The sequence below is a fragment of the Nicotiana tabacum genome, chromosome 19 (genome assembly GCF_000715075.1).
Source record: "Nicotiana tabacum cultivar K326 chromosome 19, ASM71507v2, whole genome shotgun sequence".
NCBI lineage: Eukaryota > Viridiplantae > Streptophyta > Magnoliopsida > Solanales > Solanaceae > Nicotiana > Nicotiana tabacum.
Window position 1 is genome coordinate 52,432,735 of NC_134098.1, and position 16,281 is coordinate 52,449,015.

The following is a 16,281-nucleotide window of genomic DNA, read 5'->3' on the forward strand; positions in this document are numbered from 1 at the left end:
TCTCACTATGGTCTGAAACTTCAAAAGTGAAACAAGGAATATCTTGCAAACCTTTAAAGACAACCACACATCAAACACACTGTAAACTCAATTTCACTTTTATAGATGTAACCTGTGAGGAGTCATTCGGAGTATTACATCTTGTAGAGAAAGTCATCCCTCTTTTAAAAACTAAATTTCACTGCATAAGTAACTCTCCGGTAAGTCCACTAATGCGCACCTCTACACATTTTTCAAGCCAATAATCAAGTCTAATGAAAAAAGCCAATTACTCCCCGAAGACTGAAATTAGACCATAAGCTTTCTATCAAAAAGTTCTCAATGTGATTCTCCAATGGACCAACTGATCATATAGAAAATAATCACCAATAAAAAGAAAGAAAAAATTCACTCTATTTCTTTTTCTTTATGCTAACACAAATTAGCCAAAGCAATGCAGTTGTATTGCAAAAGAGGAAGAGCACTCAGTTGACCATTATTCTCTATGAATGTGCGTATTCACTTTAAGAAAACCAAGTAAAAGAAGAGGCATAGAGTGCAAGTCAGAAGGAATTGTTAATTATCTAGTTAATTGAAAAGTCACGCCACACCAAAAAGTAATAATTCCACATGGTACATGTTGTACCCCAGCAGAAAAAAAAGAATAATTGTTTAATTTGCATATCTAACAAACTACATGAGATTAGTTTCGAATTACAGAAAATAGAACCATGAACACCCCTACACTTGAGAGTCACATAATTGGTGGCATAACCTCCATCTTAACTGACCTCTGTTTATGGACCATTGACAGAAATGCCTCAATCTTATATCTACAAATACAGAGATGCCGCAAAGACAATGTCCCTCTTGATCTTGGCAACGGCCTTTTTGAATTTTGCCTCAAGCCCAACATCCCCAACGGCTTTCGCAGCTTCTATTAGCTGCTGAAGAACTTCCTCCAGTCTCCTGATAGCCCTGATTAAACTGCCCTCAAACACCTGAGTAATTTCCATAATCTCATAAAACTTAGATCCTCCAGCCCAGGCATAGACAGCCTCCATGATATCAGGTCGGAATGAACTCACAAAGTTCTCAACATCTATTTGGACCTATTGAAAGAACAGAAGAGTTAGAGAATCTTTACATGTAGTTGCTCTTTTGGTTGCGGAATATGGAAGGTCTTCGATAATTAGTTTATCAACTCACACTGACAATTGAAACAGCTTCCACAAATTAAACTCATGTTACTAATTCAAAGCACTGATAGTGAAATAAATGTTTAATTGAGCCCGAAAAACAGAAAGTTGGATAATAACCTAATGACAAGCTCATTCAGCTATGGTATTCAATACCATAAAAATATCAGGCTTTATCAGCACAATCATTCACATGATGCATACCTTGCTGTCGAGCTGAACTTTTGCAACCTTCCGAGCTATATCCTGTAACTGTGCAAAGAGCAACTCAAGCTCTTCCCGGGGCTTTTGGGTATCCTGAAGCTTTTCTTGCCACACAAAACAAGAGAGAAGAGATACAAGCTCCTCCACTTCAATTTTGCCGAAGGTCCCATTCAACATCAATTCAGTCAAGGTCAACTCATCTGCACTGCTTATTTCACAGGCAATCTTCACTTTAGCACTTTCCTTTTTTATGTATCTGCATAATTCCCAACATTATAAGCACTTCCATGCAATCCACCAATCAGAGCAAAGTCATAAAGAACAAAAGAATTCCAGAGCAAGAAACCATTAGAATACATAGCATGATGAAGAAGCCAGTACAATACCAAACAGAGGGAGAGGAGTGTATTGCAGAAACATAGATGGTTTTCTCTCTGCTGAGGCCTCTTTTGCATTAATATTTATCCTAATTTGTAACAGCCCAGCCCACTAGCGATATTGTCCCCTCTGGGCCTAGGCCCTCACGGGTTTAAAACGGGTCACTAGGGTCTAAGGCTTGTTAACTTATATACTCAACATCCCTCTTGTGTTTTGCCGACGTGGGACTCTGTCTAAAGTCTAGGGTGTTACATATACCCCCTCTTATGGACTCAGCGTCCTCGCTGAGGTTTGCCCCACCGCATGGGATTCGCCTAAACTCAGCACTGAGGTTTGCCCCGCCTAACCGAGATTTGCCTAAACTTAGTTGAACTCTAACCCACCATCGGCATAGCCGACACAAGAGTGGCTCTGATACCACCTGTAACAGCCCAGCCCACTAGTGATATTGTCCGCTCTGGGCCTAGGCCCTCACAGGTTTAAAAAGCGTCACTAGGATCTAAGGGGTTGTTAACTTATATACCCAACATCCCTCTTGTGTTTTGCCGATGTGGGACTCTGTCTAAACTCTAGGGTGTTACATACACCCCCTCTTATGGATTCAGCGTCCTCGCTGAAGTTTGCCCAACCGCATAGGATTCGCCTAAACTCAGCACTGAGGTTTGCCCCGCCTAACCGTGATTTGCCTAAACTTAATTGAACTCTGACTCACCATCGGCATAGCCGACACAGGAGTGGCTCTGATACCATCTGTAACAGCTCAGCCCACTAGTGATATTGTCCGCTCTGGACCTAGACCCTCACGGGTTTAAAACGCGTCACTAGGGTCTAAGGGGTTGTTAACTTATATACCCAGCATCCCTCTTGTGTTTTGCCGATGTGGGACTCGGTCTAAAGTCTAGGGTGTTACATACACCCCTCTTATGGACTCAGCGTCTTTGCCTACACTCAACACTGAGGTTTGCCCCGCCTAATCGGGATTTGCCTAAACTCAGTTGAACTCTGACCCACCATCAGCATGGCCGACACAAGAGTGGCTCTGATACCATTTGTAACAGCCCAGCCCACTAGTGATATTGTCCGCTCTGAGCCTAGGCCCTCACAGGTTTAAAACGCGTCACTAGGGTCTAAGGGTGGTTAACTTATATACCCAGCATCCCTCTTGTGTTCTGCCGATGTGGGACTCTGTCTAAAGTTTAGGGGGTTACTTAATTAAACAAACATTTGTCATACCACATAGAAATAGATAAGATCATTTCTCCCCGTGGTTTTCTCTCCAAAGAAGGCTACTTATCTGTGGCTCATTGTCTACACTGTCAAAGCCAAATACATCCATCAAAGTACCACATATCAAAGGAAAAGGATCAGAATTAGAGTAAATATTTGAGACGGTGACAGGCACATTACAACTTTAGAAGCATGTTATACGTCAGTAAACCTTTGAAAAGGTAAAACAAAATGGGTATATGATTTTGAAGTCGAAAGTGAGAAGAAAAAATAAAAAAATAAAGTAGTTCAACAATTAGAAAAGATTTAGTAAGATTTATAAGAGGTGTCTGTGGTTGAGGTTAGACGAGTGAATGATAGATTGATGATTATTAAGTTGGTGGTTGGAGAGTGCACCCTAAACGTCGTTAGCGCCTATGCGCCGCATGTGGGCCTAGATGAGGAGGTTAAACGGCGCTTCTGGGAAGGATTAGATGAGATTGTGCGCCAGGTTCCGCCTGTTGAGAAGTTATTCATAGGAGGGGATTTCAATGGGCATATTGGGTCGACAGCAAGTGGATATGGCGAGGTGCACGGAGGCTTCGGTTTTGGAGAGAGGAACGGAGGAGGTACATCGGTGTTGGACTTCGCTAAGGCTTTTGGGTTGGTGATTGAGAACTCTAGCTTTCGGAAGAGGGAGGGGCATTTGGTTACTTTTCAAAATACGGTGGCGAAGACTCAGATTGACTATATCCTCCTCAGGAGGTGTGACAGAGGGTTGTGCAAGGATTGCAAGGTGATTCCGGGTGAGATACTCGTGACACAGCATAGGCTCTTGGTGATGGACGTTAGTATTATGTTAAAGAGGAGGAAAAGGTCTACCCGAGGAAGACCGAGAATCAGGTGGGGAGCCTTAACTAAGGATAAAGCCCAAGCGTTGGAGGGGCGGTTGTTGACTATGGGAGCTTGGAGGAGCAGTGATGACGCGAGCACTATGTGGTCAGCGACAGCAAACTGTATTAGGGAGGCTGCGAGAGGTGTTAGGGGTCTCGACGGGTGTCTCTGGTGGGCACAGAGGAGACTGGTGGTGGAATGAAGTGGTCCAAGGTAAAGTGGAAGCAAAGAAGGCGACGTACCTGAAGTTAGTGGGGAGCATAGGTGAGGAGGAGAGGCGAGCGTGCATGGAGAGGTATAAGGCAGCTAGGAAGGAGGCTAAGCTGGCGGTCAGGGAGGCTAAGACTGCGGCTTATGATCGTATGTACGAGGAATTGGGGAAAAAAGGTGGGAAGAAGTTATTCCGGCTGGCCAAGTTGAGAGAGAGGAAGGCTCGGGATTTGGACCAAGTGAGATGCATCAAGGACGAAGATGGTAGAGTACTGATGGAAGATGCCCAGATTAAGAGGAGATGGCAGACTTACTTTCATAAACTTCTGAATGAAGAAGGGGATCGGGATATTGTGCTAGGCGAATTGGAGCATGCCGAGAGTCACCGTGACTTTGGGTACTACATGCGTATAGAGGTTGAGGAGGTCGTGGGAGCTATGTGTAAGATGAGTAGGGGCAGAGCGACCGGGCCAGACGAGATTCTGGTGGAATTTTGGAAGTGTGTGGGGAGAGCAGGTTTGGAGTGGTTGACTAGGTTGTTTAATGTTATTTTTAAGGCGAAGAGGATGCCGGATGAGTGGAGGTGGAGTACGGCGGTTCCATTGTATAAGAACAAAGGTGAAATCCAAAGTTGTAACAATTATAGAGGTATCAAATTATTGAGTCATACCATGAAAGTGTGGGAGAGGGTGGTTGAAGCGAGGGTGAGGATGACAGTGTCTGTATCCGACAACCAGTTCGGGTTCATGCCGGGTCGTTCGACTACAGAAGCTATACACCTTGTTAGAAGATTGGTGGAACTGTACAGAGAGAAGAAGGATCTGCACATGGTGTTTATTGACCTAGAGAAAGCGTATGACAAGGTTCCTAGAGAAGTTCTCTGGAGATGCCTGGAGGTAAAAGGTGTGTCGGTTCCCTACATTATGGCGATTAAGGACATGTATGATGGAGCTAAGACTCGGGTTAGGATAGTAGGAGGCGACTCTGAGCATTTTCCGGTTGTAATGGGGTTACACCAAGGTTCTGCGTTCAGTCCGTTCTTATTCGCTCTGGTGATGGACGCGTTAACATACCATATTCAAGGGGATGTGCCATGGTGCATGTTATTCGCCGATGACATAGTTCTGATTGATGAGTCGCGAGCCGGTGTTAACGAGAGGCTGGAGGTTTGGAGACAGGCTCTTGAGTCTAAGGGTTTCAAGCTGAGCAGGACGAAGACGGAATACTTGGAGTGTAAGTTCAGCGCTGAGCCAGGGGAAGTGGGCATGGATGTGAGGCTTGATTCTCAGGTCATCCCGAGTAGAGGCAGCTTCAAGTACCTTGGTTCGGTTATCCAGGGGGGAGGGGAGATTAACGAGGATGTCACCCACTGTATTGGGGTAGGATGGATGAAGTGGAGGTTAGCATCTGGAGTCCTGTGTGACAAGAGAGTATCACCGATACTCAAAGGTAAGTTCTATAAAGCAGTGATTAGACCAGCCATGATGTATGGGGCTGAGTGTTGGCCCGTTAAAAACTCACATATCCAGAAGATGAAAGTAGCAGAAATGAGGATGTTGCGGTGGATGTGCGGGCACACTAAGATAGATAAGATTAGGAATGATGATATTCGGGAGAAGGTGCATGTGGCTCCCATTGATGACAAGATGCGGGAAGCGAGGCTTAGATGGTTCGGACATGTTCAGAGGAGAAGCCCAGATGCTCCGGTACGGAGGTGTGAGCAGCTGGTTGTGGAGGGCACGAGAAGAGGTAGAGGGCGGCCTAAGAAGTATTGGGGAGAGGTGATCAGGCAGGATATGGCGAGGCTCCAGATTTCCGAGGACATGACACTTGATAGGAAGATGTGGAGGTCGAGTATTAGGGCTATAAGTTAGGAGATAGTTGAGTCGTGCCTTATTTCGTACTATTGTGAGACTAGCCATGTAGGGTTTTTGTCTAAGATAGCTAGTGGCAATGTTGTGTCTTACTATTTCGCTTTTCAGTGCAGGTCCTATTTACTAGCTATCGCTTTTGCTTTGCATCTTTCTTCTAAATTTCATGATGTTCTTATTTTTCTTATGATTGTTGTGGTGATACTAATAGTCTCCCTTTGCTTTGCATCTTTCTTCTGGATTTCATGGTGTTCCTATTTTTCAATTTTCATATGATTGATGTTGTGATACTAATATTGTCTCCTTTTTGTCCTTTTGTCTTTTTGAGCCGAGGGTCTTTCGGAAACAGCGTCTCTACTCCTTCGGGGTAGGGGTAAGGTCTGCGTACACACTACCCTCCCCAGACCCCATTAATGGAATTTCACTGGATTGTTGTTGTTGTTGTTAGTAAGATTTATAAGAGGAAACAATAAAAATACGAACAGCAGGCATACTCCTCTAATTTTGACAACTGCAATAGACAACACGGTGCATCTTCAAAGAAGAAACAGAGCCTGCCTGCAAAAACAATATGAGGTTCATAAGGATAGAGAGGTGAATTTACCCAAGTCTCCTGAGAACTCTTTTCCTTGCTTTATATTCATCTTTGAAAGCCAAGGTAGTTGAAGTACGCATTGCTCTCTTAATTGATTTGATTTTGCCAGTAAGTTCTTTCTTCTTATGCAAAACCTTAAGCTTTTCTTTTATAAGGGGAGACGTTGCTATCCCGCACTCTTCAAACAGACTCTCCAAGGCTTCTATCCTACTTGAAGCCTTCCTGTACGAGTTACTTTGAACCTGCAGAACATGCATCGAATGAACACAAAGCTAATATGCCAGCAAGGTAATACCGGCAAGTTGGGAGGGGGGGGGGGGGAGATGTAGACTCTGATTTTGACCTTCATGTCATCTTCCGGGTGTAAGAGAGGCATGCCCTCTCTTGAAAATCTATTGAGAACTTCAGAAACCTTCTTTAGTGTATTTTCTCGAGCTTCCGAAGGTAAAAGATCCTTTGGAATCACAAGACGGACACTGCTCAAACTATCAATCTGGCAATAAATTGTTTAGCAGAGAATACATTAGGTACGCCACACAAGTGGAACACAAGCACAAAATTTAATTTGCATCTTTATCGGTGTAAAAGAAAGCAAATTGATGTCATTTACCATTTATACATTTTCACTTTCACGGCCTAATAGAGGGCAGAAACATGCAACATATGATTAGATAGAAAAGATCTTCGAAATCTATGACAAGCCCCAGAAATCAGATGCAGAAAGAGAAGGAAAAAAGTTAGAAAAAGTGATCACACTGCAAAAGAAGAAACAGGCATACGGCTAGGATGTTCCCGGAGTGCTAGCAGTTAAGACGTCCTCTACACCATAACTCCATCCATAATAGTTTTGGTAGCAGTTAAGGTAATACAAGAGGATGTAAACCTAATTTAAAAGGTGAAGCATTATTGTTCTCAATGTTCTCTTAATTTTTTTTGTAGATAAGGTAAGATTTAATAATCTCCTTAATTTTTCCTTATTGATAGTAAAGTTGCACCGCAAATGACCAAACCCTCAACTAAATTATTGAATAGTTGAATTGAACAATACTTTAGAAACACATTATTCAAGAAAAACACCTATAAGCCTGTGACATCAAAATCTAAGACTTCCTATCAAGTCAGAATCCTAGTACCTCTCCTTGGCACAAGTATGGGTAACTCTATCCAACAAGGAGTGAAAAAATCACCTAGCATTTATTTGCCTCTATTTGGATTGAACCCCAATTTTCCATGATTTTCATCCCAATTCATTGACCGTTAGGTGACACCCTTGGTTGTGCAAGTTAGAAGTTATTTGTTCATAGTAGAACAATGGATGAGGGCTTGGCACAATTTCAAGATTGTTGTGGCAGTTCATCATCTTCAATTACAAAATTTAATACGTGTAATCAGATATTGCTAGCAGCAAAATATGCATAAGGAGTTTACCTGGGACAAAGGAAGAGAAACAACAGCTGGTTCCCCAGCATTCTTCAAGGGAACAATTTTAATTGTCTTTCTACCAACATCATCCTTCTGCATTATACATCTCGTAAGTACATCTACTGTATAGTTTGCATCCTCCGGTTTTTTGTTTACATCATCTGAACATAACATTCAAGTTAAGGTTAAGAATCTAACTAGCAAGATAACCCAACTAATGTCCAATTAAATCGCATCTCACCTTCAGAAAGACCTTTCGCCCTTTCAAAATTAATTACTACTCCCCATGTGAACTCTTCCATGATGGAGAAGGTTGGAACATCAACGCCAACCTCCGTACACTCAATGCATACAAGCCTACCAGGCTGCAAGAAAGGTAAGCAATATTTTGGGGAGAAAACAATCTTGTGTACATCCCTCTTCAAGCTCTTATATTGTTCTATCAGATTCAAATATCTCTCAACGCTGTCTCCTTCTTCAATCACAATTGAGTCTCTCTCCTCTTTAAGAATTTTTGCTTGTTTCTGGCAAGAAAAAGGAAAAATAAAAAGAAAACCCAAAAAGACCTTTAGGGAGAGGGAGCCAGAAGTTGAGTCAATTGACAAACCTCAAGATCAAGAATTGCACGATCTGCTTGAAATTGATAAAATGAGTTACGGAGCAGATTTTCGGGATCATCACCTTCACGCCGCATTTGATTTAAAAGCATGTTATAGCTTAAATGGAAGGCACTGATATACACAACATAGGAGTCAAATACAGCGTTGAAAGTGCTACACGATGATTTAAAAAACTTTTTTGTGTGTGTAGAGGGGAGGGAGCGATAAGTACGACAAGGATAAAACGGCTTTGCTCATTTATTTAACCAATCGTTCATTTTTCAGTAGTGCCAAATAGTTGTATAGTTGTCATCAATGCATTATTTGCAGTCTAGATCAACGCGACATAAATATTAATCAATCTCTTTTTCCTTTATAGAAAAAAGAACATATTTCTGATCCTCCAAGAAAAAGAAAGTAATTTTACTCAGAGAAGTCTTGACTTAAATAAGAATTCAAATTGGCACCTTTGTAATGCATCAGCACTTCCCTTTAGCATGGATTTAGCTGTAGGAGGTTCAAGCTTCTCATCAACCATAAGGATGCAGATCCCACGTTCATCAATTCCCCGACGACCAGCACGACCACTCATCTGAATATACTCACCACTGGATATCCATCTAAACTTGTCTCCATCAAATTTGCGAACATTTGTAAAGACAACAGTTTTTGCAGGCATGTTCAACCCTATACTGAAGGTCTCTGTGGCAAACAAACACTAGAAGAAAATCATATAAAGCGACATGATCAGTATTAAGCTTAGAAAAGTCTCTTACAGAGGATAAATGTGTGTGTGCGCAAATACCGTATCTCTGTGGAAGTACTTAGAGATGAGGTAGAAGAAATCCGGAACAAAAAAAAAAAAAAAAAAGACATGATATATATTACTCCGACACATTCATAGAATGATGGAAAAAATTATATTTCGAAGGAGAGCCTTAGCAGGCATTGGACACTTAAACAGGAGTGTCGGTTCCTACTTAAACAGGAGTGTGGCCCCACTATGAAAGAGAACTTTCTATCCAAAAACAGAAGGCTGCCTTAATAACCAAAGCATCATTCTGTCACTTAGTTGAGCTATTAGTATCTATCAAAGGTTTAATAAGTTTGCATAGCTTGAGCATTCTCCTCTACTTCATAACTGCAGAAAAATCTCAGGACATAAGACAGAGATCTTTAAAAGCAAACATAAAGCTAATCAACTTCTTCATGGAGTGAATGAAGTCAAGGAGTAACTTAAAATCCTTCTCCTAGTAGGAATAACTCTTCGAATCAATTAAAAACTCGGTTCTCCCTACCTTGATGAATCCTTCTTGGAACAGGATTTCAATCACTTCTTTCAGTATAGGAAGCAAACCAGAGTGATGCACACCAATTCCACGTTTCAATAGGGGAAGCATATTCAAAACCTGCAATGTCAAATATAAACAATCAGTCATTAGTAAGTACTGTTTCCAAACATCAAATATATGAAACATTATACTTATCCCATAACTGCACCTATTTCAACCCCTAATCCCAGACACAAGGATACATGGTGAAAAGAAAACAATGGTAGTACTTACTAGGAAGAGAATCTTAGTGCTTCACTTGTAACCACATATAAAATCTCACATACGGCAACAATAATAAAGAATAGATATAAGATGCTCACCTGGGGCAGTTTTTTATCATCATCCGACAACATGTCCATAGCACTCCAGAAAATAGTTTCAATATTCACCTTCTCAGCGTCATTGTTAAGATCCATTTTTGCCATCTATTCCATATTGAAAAGGCAGAACAGTTAGCTTATTAACCCAAGAACCACAGTATTCAGACAGAAATAAATGTTCTCATATGACATCAAATAAGTAATCCATATAATTCTAGGCAACGGAAAGTTGGTGCAAAGGTTGATGGAAGAAAATATACTGCTACAGAAAAAATATCATGTCAAAAGCTGATGGCATGTTCTCTTCTCTCTGACCATACAAAAAGAAGATATAACAGAGAAAAAATCAGGAAACCCATGGGCTGGTTTGTCAACCATGTAGTACAGCAATATAACCATTTAAAAATTATAAGCTTCAGCAGAAGGCATAGAACATACTTGCATTGCTAGAAATTCACATTCTCTTTTGCTGAAGCTGAAACATATTGCAGGATCATATTGCCGCTGAATAATCATTTTAACCATCTTGAATATGTCACTATCCTCGCCAGATTTGCAAAAAACCAGACCCTTCTGATACTTGCCATTCTCTCTTTTCTTATCCCATTCATTGGCCGGAACAATAGCATTCAAAGCTTTCTGAAAACTATCCTCACGAAACTTCCCTTTTTCATCAACCACCAAGTATAACCCATCACCACCAGAAGGAAATATATAATGCTGAAGTGGAGTGGGTCGATAGTTCGTATAAACAATGTGGCATGGTTGCTGATGGACCTGCACTATGACAAACCATGTTAATATCCCACCATAAGATGCATAAACAGGTTAAACTTTCATAAAATTAGTATCTCAGCAAAGCAAGGATAATTCAAGATCACTCTTTCTCCTTGACCCTTCAATACATAACCCTAACATGTTCTGTAGTTCCCCATATCCAAAAACATTGTTATGTCATCCTCTCATATCTAAACACATGCAAAAACTATCTAATTCATGAAGCAGCAAGGTTTGTTTTTTATATTTCTTTTTTTTCCTTTTTTGAAGAAGTTTTTATATTATTTTCTATACTTGAGCAACATCATTATGATAAACAAGGTCTTAAACAAAAGACCAAAGGCAATCAAAAAATACCATTATTCCAAATATATATTAAAAACCGCCCCAGTAAAGATTCAGCGGTCACTTTATTAAAGTAGGAAATCATATCTGTGAGCATATCAAATGGCTTCTAGCATCAAGCATACCGATTAACTTCAAGGAACTAAAACAAGTCATTGGTACCTTTGCAACCCAATCAGCAAACTCTTTAGCATTGGGCACCGTCGCTGAGAGGAACACAAAGCGAGAATTTTTAGGGGCCATAACAATGCTTTCCTCCCAAACCACACCTCTTTCTCGATCACGCATGTAGTGTACCTCATCAAAAATAACCCAAGCCACCTCCCCTATAACATCTGATATTTTATACTGCATACTACGCCAGATTTCTGTAGTCATTACCTGAAACCAAATGACACCAGAAAGCCAGCATGAATAATAAAAATTATGAGCACAAGAATCGAAAAAGAAACTGGGCATACCAAGCAAGAAGCATTTGGATCAATGGTGACATCTCCTGTCATCAAACCCACATCTGAAAACTCCTCTTTGAATTCTCTATACTTCTGATTACTAAGAGCCTTAATTGGTGAAGTATATACTACTCGCTGGTTATTCTTCAGCGACATGGCAATGGCATACAACGCAACAATTGTCTTTCCCGCTGACGTATGTGCTGATACCTACAGCCACAACTTCAAATTCAGTCCCATCACCATTAAATATACAATATATCTAATTAACGTTATGTGAGATAAGTGTGAAAGTTTAGAGAATATAGAAAGCATAATTTGCCTTAAATGACAAATTATCTCTTACTGGAATGATCCCGGCCCGAATAGAGAACACAACTAATTCAGGATGGAGACTTATTTGATTGATCGATTGATTCATGTAGACAACAACTACGCCTCAATGTCAAACAAGCTGGTGTGGCTATATGAACAATGTATTACTGGCTGCCAGCCTACTCCATTGATTGATAAAAAACTAACTATGGGGAAAAATGAAAACTTACCATGACGGATTCACCATTATTAAGGCAATGGATAGCTTCAGATTGAAAAGGGTCGAGAGTAAAAGGGAACTCCTTAGCAGGTGTTGAGTCTACTTGAGGCAAAGTTGAAGAAGCAGAGGGGACATAGCCTTCCGGGTATGATACATCATGCACACATACCACTTCCTCACCCACACCCACTGAACCATTTTGTTTCAGTTGTTTACTTGGAGGTGATATAATGTTACCCTTATTGCAGAATTCTTGCGACTTCCTCTTAAAACAACCCATCTTTCACTAATACTCCACAAACCTAAAACAAATCAATCAAACAATAATAATAATAAACCATACAACATGTACAAAACCGGAAATTAGAAAAAAGAAAAATAGTGAGGCAAACGAACTTTGACGTTTTAGCTACGAAGAAATACTTGTCTGGACTCAAAACTACAAATTGAGCTCTTTTTTAATAAAATATAGCGAAAATTTTCTCAGCTTCTTTGCCTCTCAACTCTCAGAGCAGAGGAAATTTTGTGGACCTAAAAGCTAAAAAGTGGCAACTTGAATAAAACTGGTGGTGGGCCGGCGATTTTGTAATGGAGCAAGATAAAAATGGGTTCTAGAAGTTAGGTTTTGGGATCGTCTGAATTGAAGATTGAATGATTCACAACATTGGGCTCTTAATTAGCAGTTAGGCCGGGAATATTATATGACCTTTCAGAAGCCCACATCTGTTAGTCCATTTGTTAGCTTGGGGTATTTGCATCTATATTTTGGGCTCACAATTGAAGTTATACTCACTTTGCACAAAAATTTATATGTTTATCCATTTTAGGATCAACTTCATACTTATTGGGTCTGAAATTAAAAAATAATTAATCTAAATTATAATTCACTTAAGGCCAATTAAGTCTCTAGTGTAAAATTTGTACTTATCTAAAGTGCAATAAATATTTTTATGCATTTAAGGTCAAAATAGGCCTAATGTGCAACCAATGTTTTTATGCACTTTAGGCCAAATAGGTCTGAAATGTAAATTGCATAGAAATAGAAACGTGTTTTTCGAATTTTAACAATCTAATACACGATTTAACATCTAAATCTACTCCAAATGAGCTCAAATTTAAAACATTACCTCCAAATATCTTTTCTATTTTTTCTTAGATTAATTTTAGAAAGTTAATTTATGAGCAACAAATTAGGGCAAAATTATGCTATCTATCTATCTTTTTTAATATATATATATATATATATATTAAAAAAAGATAGACCCGTAGCGAAATATCATTCGTCTTTTTTACCCCTTTTTAAATGAAGGCCCTTAAGATACGCGTGATGCGCGTATACCCTATATTAATGTATATAAAGCGGATAAAAAGACGAACGATATTTAGCTAAGGACATTCATGCTTTTAATATAATATATAGACATATAGATATAGGAGATATAGATGTAAATCTAATAACTAGATGCGTTTATTTGCCTTCTTGCATTTACTTGTTTTCTTATCTTACTTTTCTATTCTATATCGAATTGTATGACTGTTAGATTATTCTCGTGTTTACGACTTGTTGAAGTCTTTATTGACATGTATATATTGTGAGGCTAGTCCTTGAACATTGAATCATATGACATTCTTCATTCGTGTTCGTATATCCTTGGTGAATTATGAATTTTATTTCTATTTTATGTTATGTTATGAGTTTACCCATATTTGGTTATTATTAGGTAATTTCAAATAAAATGATATTGGGATCTAGTTTCACGCTGCAATAGTACTTGGTATTAATATTGGGAACGGGTTGCACGCCGTAACGGTATTGGTTATTGATATTGGGATCAGGTTACATGCTACAACGGTAGTGATTATTATTGGTATTGATGTTGGGATCGGGTACCGCAACGGTATTGGTTGTTGATATTTGGATCGGGTTGCACGCGGCAACGGTAGTGATTGTTATTGGTATTGATAATGGGATCGGGTTTTATGCCGCAACAGATAGGTTATCTTGTGATTGTTCTTGGTTCTTGTTCTCCGCTACATCGTTGTTTTATTAGGTTTTGCCGTGATATGTTAGGAAGTATGCCAATAGAGTGAAGGTAATGATTTGTGGAAAGTCTATTATGGCGGAGTAGCAAGAGGAAGGTTTTAAATTTTGGGGGTATGGGTAGCTTTCAAATCCACTTTGAATTGGTGCTTGATGACTGAGTGTGTTGATTAGCAACAAATAGGGCGTGATACATGGAATTTACTGTAAAATTACCTGAAGGATGTATGGCCTAATAGGTGCGGTCAGATGGTTGCGAGTATATGGAAATATATGGAGTAGGAATCTTGTTCATAACGACTTGAGGCAGATGGCAAGTAATATTTTCCCAATCTCATCCCAACGAGGTTAAACATATGGAGACTTTTAGTGCTTGATGATTGTATGGTAGTGGTCCTTGTATGAGAGATCGTAGAGTTGTACCTGCTCCAACCCAGGGATCGTTCCAAAGATTGATGTGCTGACCGTTTCTAATTTTTTATTGAATACCAAATTGACAATGTTCCCACCCTTAATGATATTACGCCAAGTGTGTGAGTGATTTGTTACTGTAGTGGCATGTACGCATTTGTGTAGTAGTAGGGTAGCCCAAAGAGATTTTGGTGATTGAAAAAGTTACCAAGCTAGGATAGCAAGTAGAGCATTATTTTTATGTCGTAGTTGTTGTATACCCAGACCCCCGCTTTCTTGGCTGAGTAACCAATTTCCAGTTTAGAAGATGGAATTTCTTCCTCGTTTGAGTAGTACCCCAAAGGAAATTAAGTTGGTATTGTTCCATTTTGCTTATGATAGATTAGGAATAGAAATATATTGCATTATATGATTTAGGAGAGCGTTTGGGGTAGATTTAATTAGTGTTTCAAATGAAGGCCCTTAAGATACGCGTGATGCGCGTATACCCTATATTAATGTATATAAAGCGGATAAAAAGACGAATAATATTTTGCTAAGGACATTCATGCTTTTAATATAATATATAGACATATAAATATAGGAGATATAGATATAAATCTAATAACTAGATGCCTTTATTTGCCTTCTTGCATTTACTTGTTTTCTATCTTACTTTGCTATTCTATATCGAATTGTATGACTGTTAGATTGTTCTCGTGTTTACGACTTGTTGAAGTCTTTATTGACATGTATATATTGTGAGGCTAGTCCTTCAACATTGAATCGTATGACATTCTTCATTCGTGTTCGTATATCCTTGGTGAATTATGAATTTTATTTCTATTTTATGTTATGTTGTGAGTTTAGCCATATTTGGTTATTATTAGGTAATTTCAAATAAAATGATATTGGGATCGAGTTTTACGCTGTAATAGTATTTGGTATTAATATTGGGATCGGGTTGCATATCGTAACGATATTGGTTATTGATATTGGGATCATGTTACATACCACAACGGTAGTGATTATTATTGGTATTGATGTTAGGATCGGGCCGCAACGGTATTGGTTGTTGATATTTGGATCGGGTTGCACGCGGAAACGATAGTGATTATTATTGGTATTGATAATGGGGTCGGATTTTACGCCGCAACAGATAGGTTATCTTGTGATTGTTCTTGGTTCTTGTTCTCCGCTACATCGTTGTTTTATTAGGTTTTGCCGTGATATGTTAGGAAGTATGCCAATAGAGTGAAGGTAATGATTTGTGAAAAGTTTGTTATGGCAGAGTAGCAAGAGGAAGGTTTTATCTTTTGGGGGTATGGGTAGCTTTCAAATCCACTTTGAATTGGTGCTTGATGACTGAGTGTGTTGATTAGCAACAAATAGGGCGTGATACATGGAATTTACTGTAAAATTACCTGAAGGATGTATGGCCTAATAGGTGCGGTCAGATGGTTGCGAGTATATGGAAATATATGGAGTAGGAATCTTGTTCATAACGACTTGAGGCAGATGGAAAGTAAT

General features: G+C 39.5%; 1 protein-coding gene across 3 annotated transcripts; it reads right to left on the bottom strand.

Moving 5' to 3' along the window:
- Nucleotides 1-542: 542 nt before the first annotated feature.
- Nucleotides 543-12,945, bottom strand: LOC107800695 (DExH-box ATP-dependent RNA helicase DExH9). Of its 3 annotated transcripts, XM_075237749.1 has the most exons (15): nt 12,717-12,945; nt 12,331-12,622; nt 11,795-11,995; nt 11,496-11,714; nt 10,650-10,988; nt 10,212-10,316; nt 9,856-9,966; nt 9,025-9,275; nt 8,566-8,689; nt 8,200-8,482; nt 7,965-8,119; nt 6,880-7,029; nt 6,546-6,778; nt 1,383-1,638; nt 543-1,091 (listed from the first exon to the last, which is right to left on the bottom strand). In XM_075237749.1, the coding sequence occupies exons 2-15, from the start codon at nt 12,598-12,600 to the stop codon at nt 813-815; spliced, it is 2,976 nt and encodes a 991-aa protein (XP_075093850.1). In that variant the 5' UTR covers nt 12,601-12,622; nt 12,717-12,945; the 3' UTR covers nt 543-812. The 3 variants fall into 3 exon arrangements, with proteins under 3 accessions (XP_075093850.1, XP_075093851.1, XP_075093852.1); XM_075237750.1 differs by lacking the exon at nt 12,717-12,945 and having other exon boundaries at nt 12,331-12,708; XM_075237751.1 differs by lacking the exons at nt 543-1,091; nt 1,383-1,638 and having other exon boundaries at nt 6,540-6,778; nt 12,717-12,940.
- Nucleotides 12,946-16,281: the final 3,336 nt, after the last annotated feature.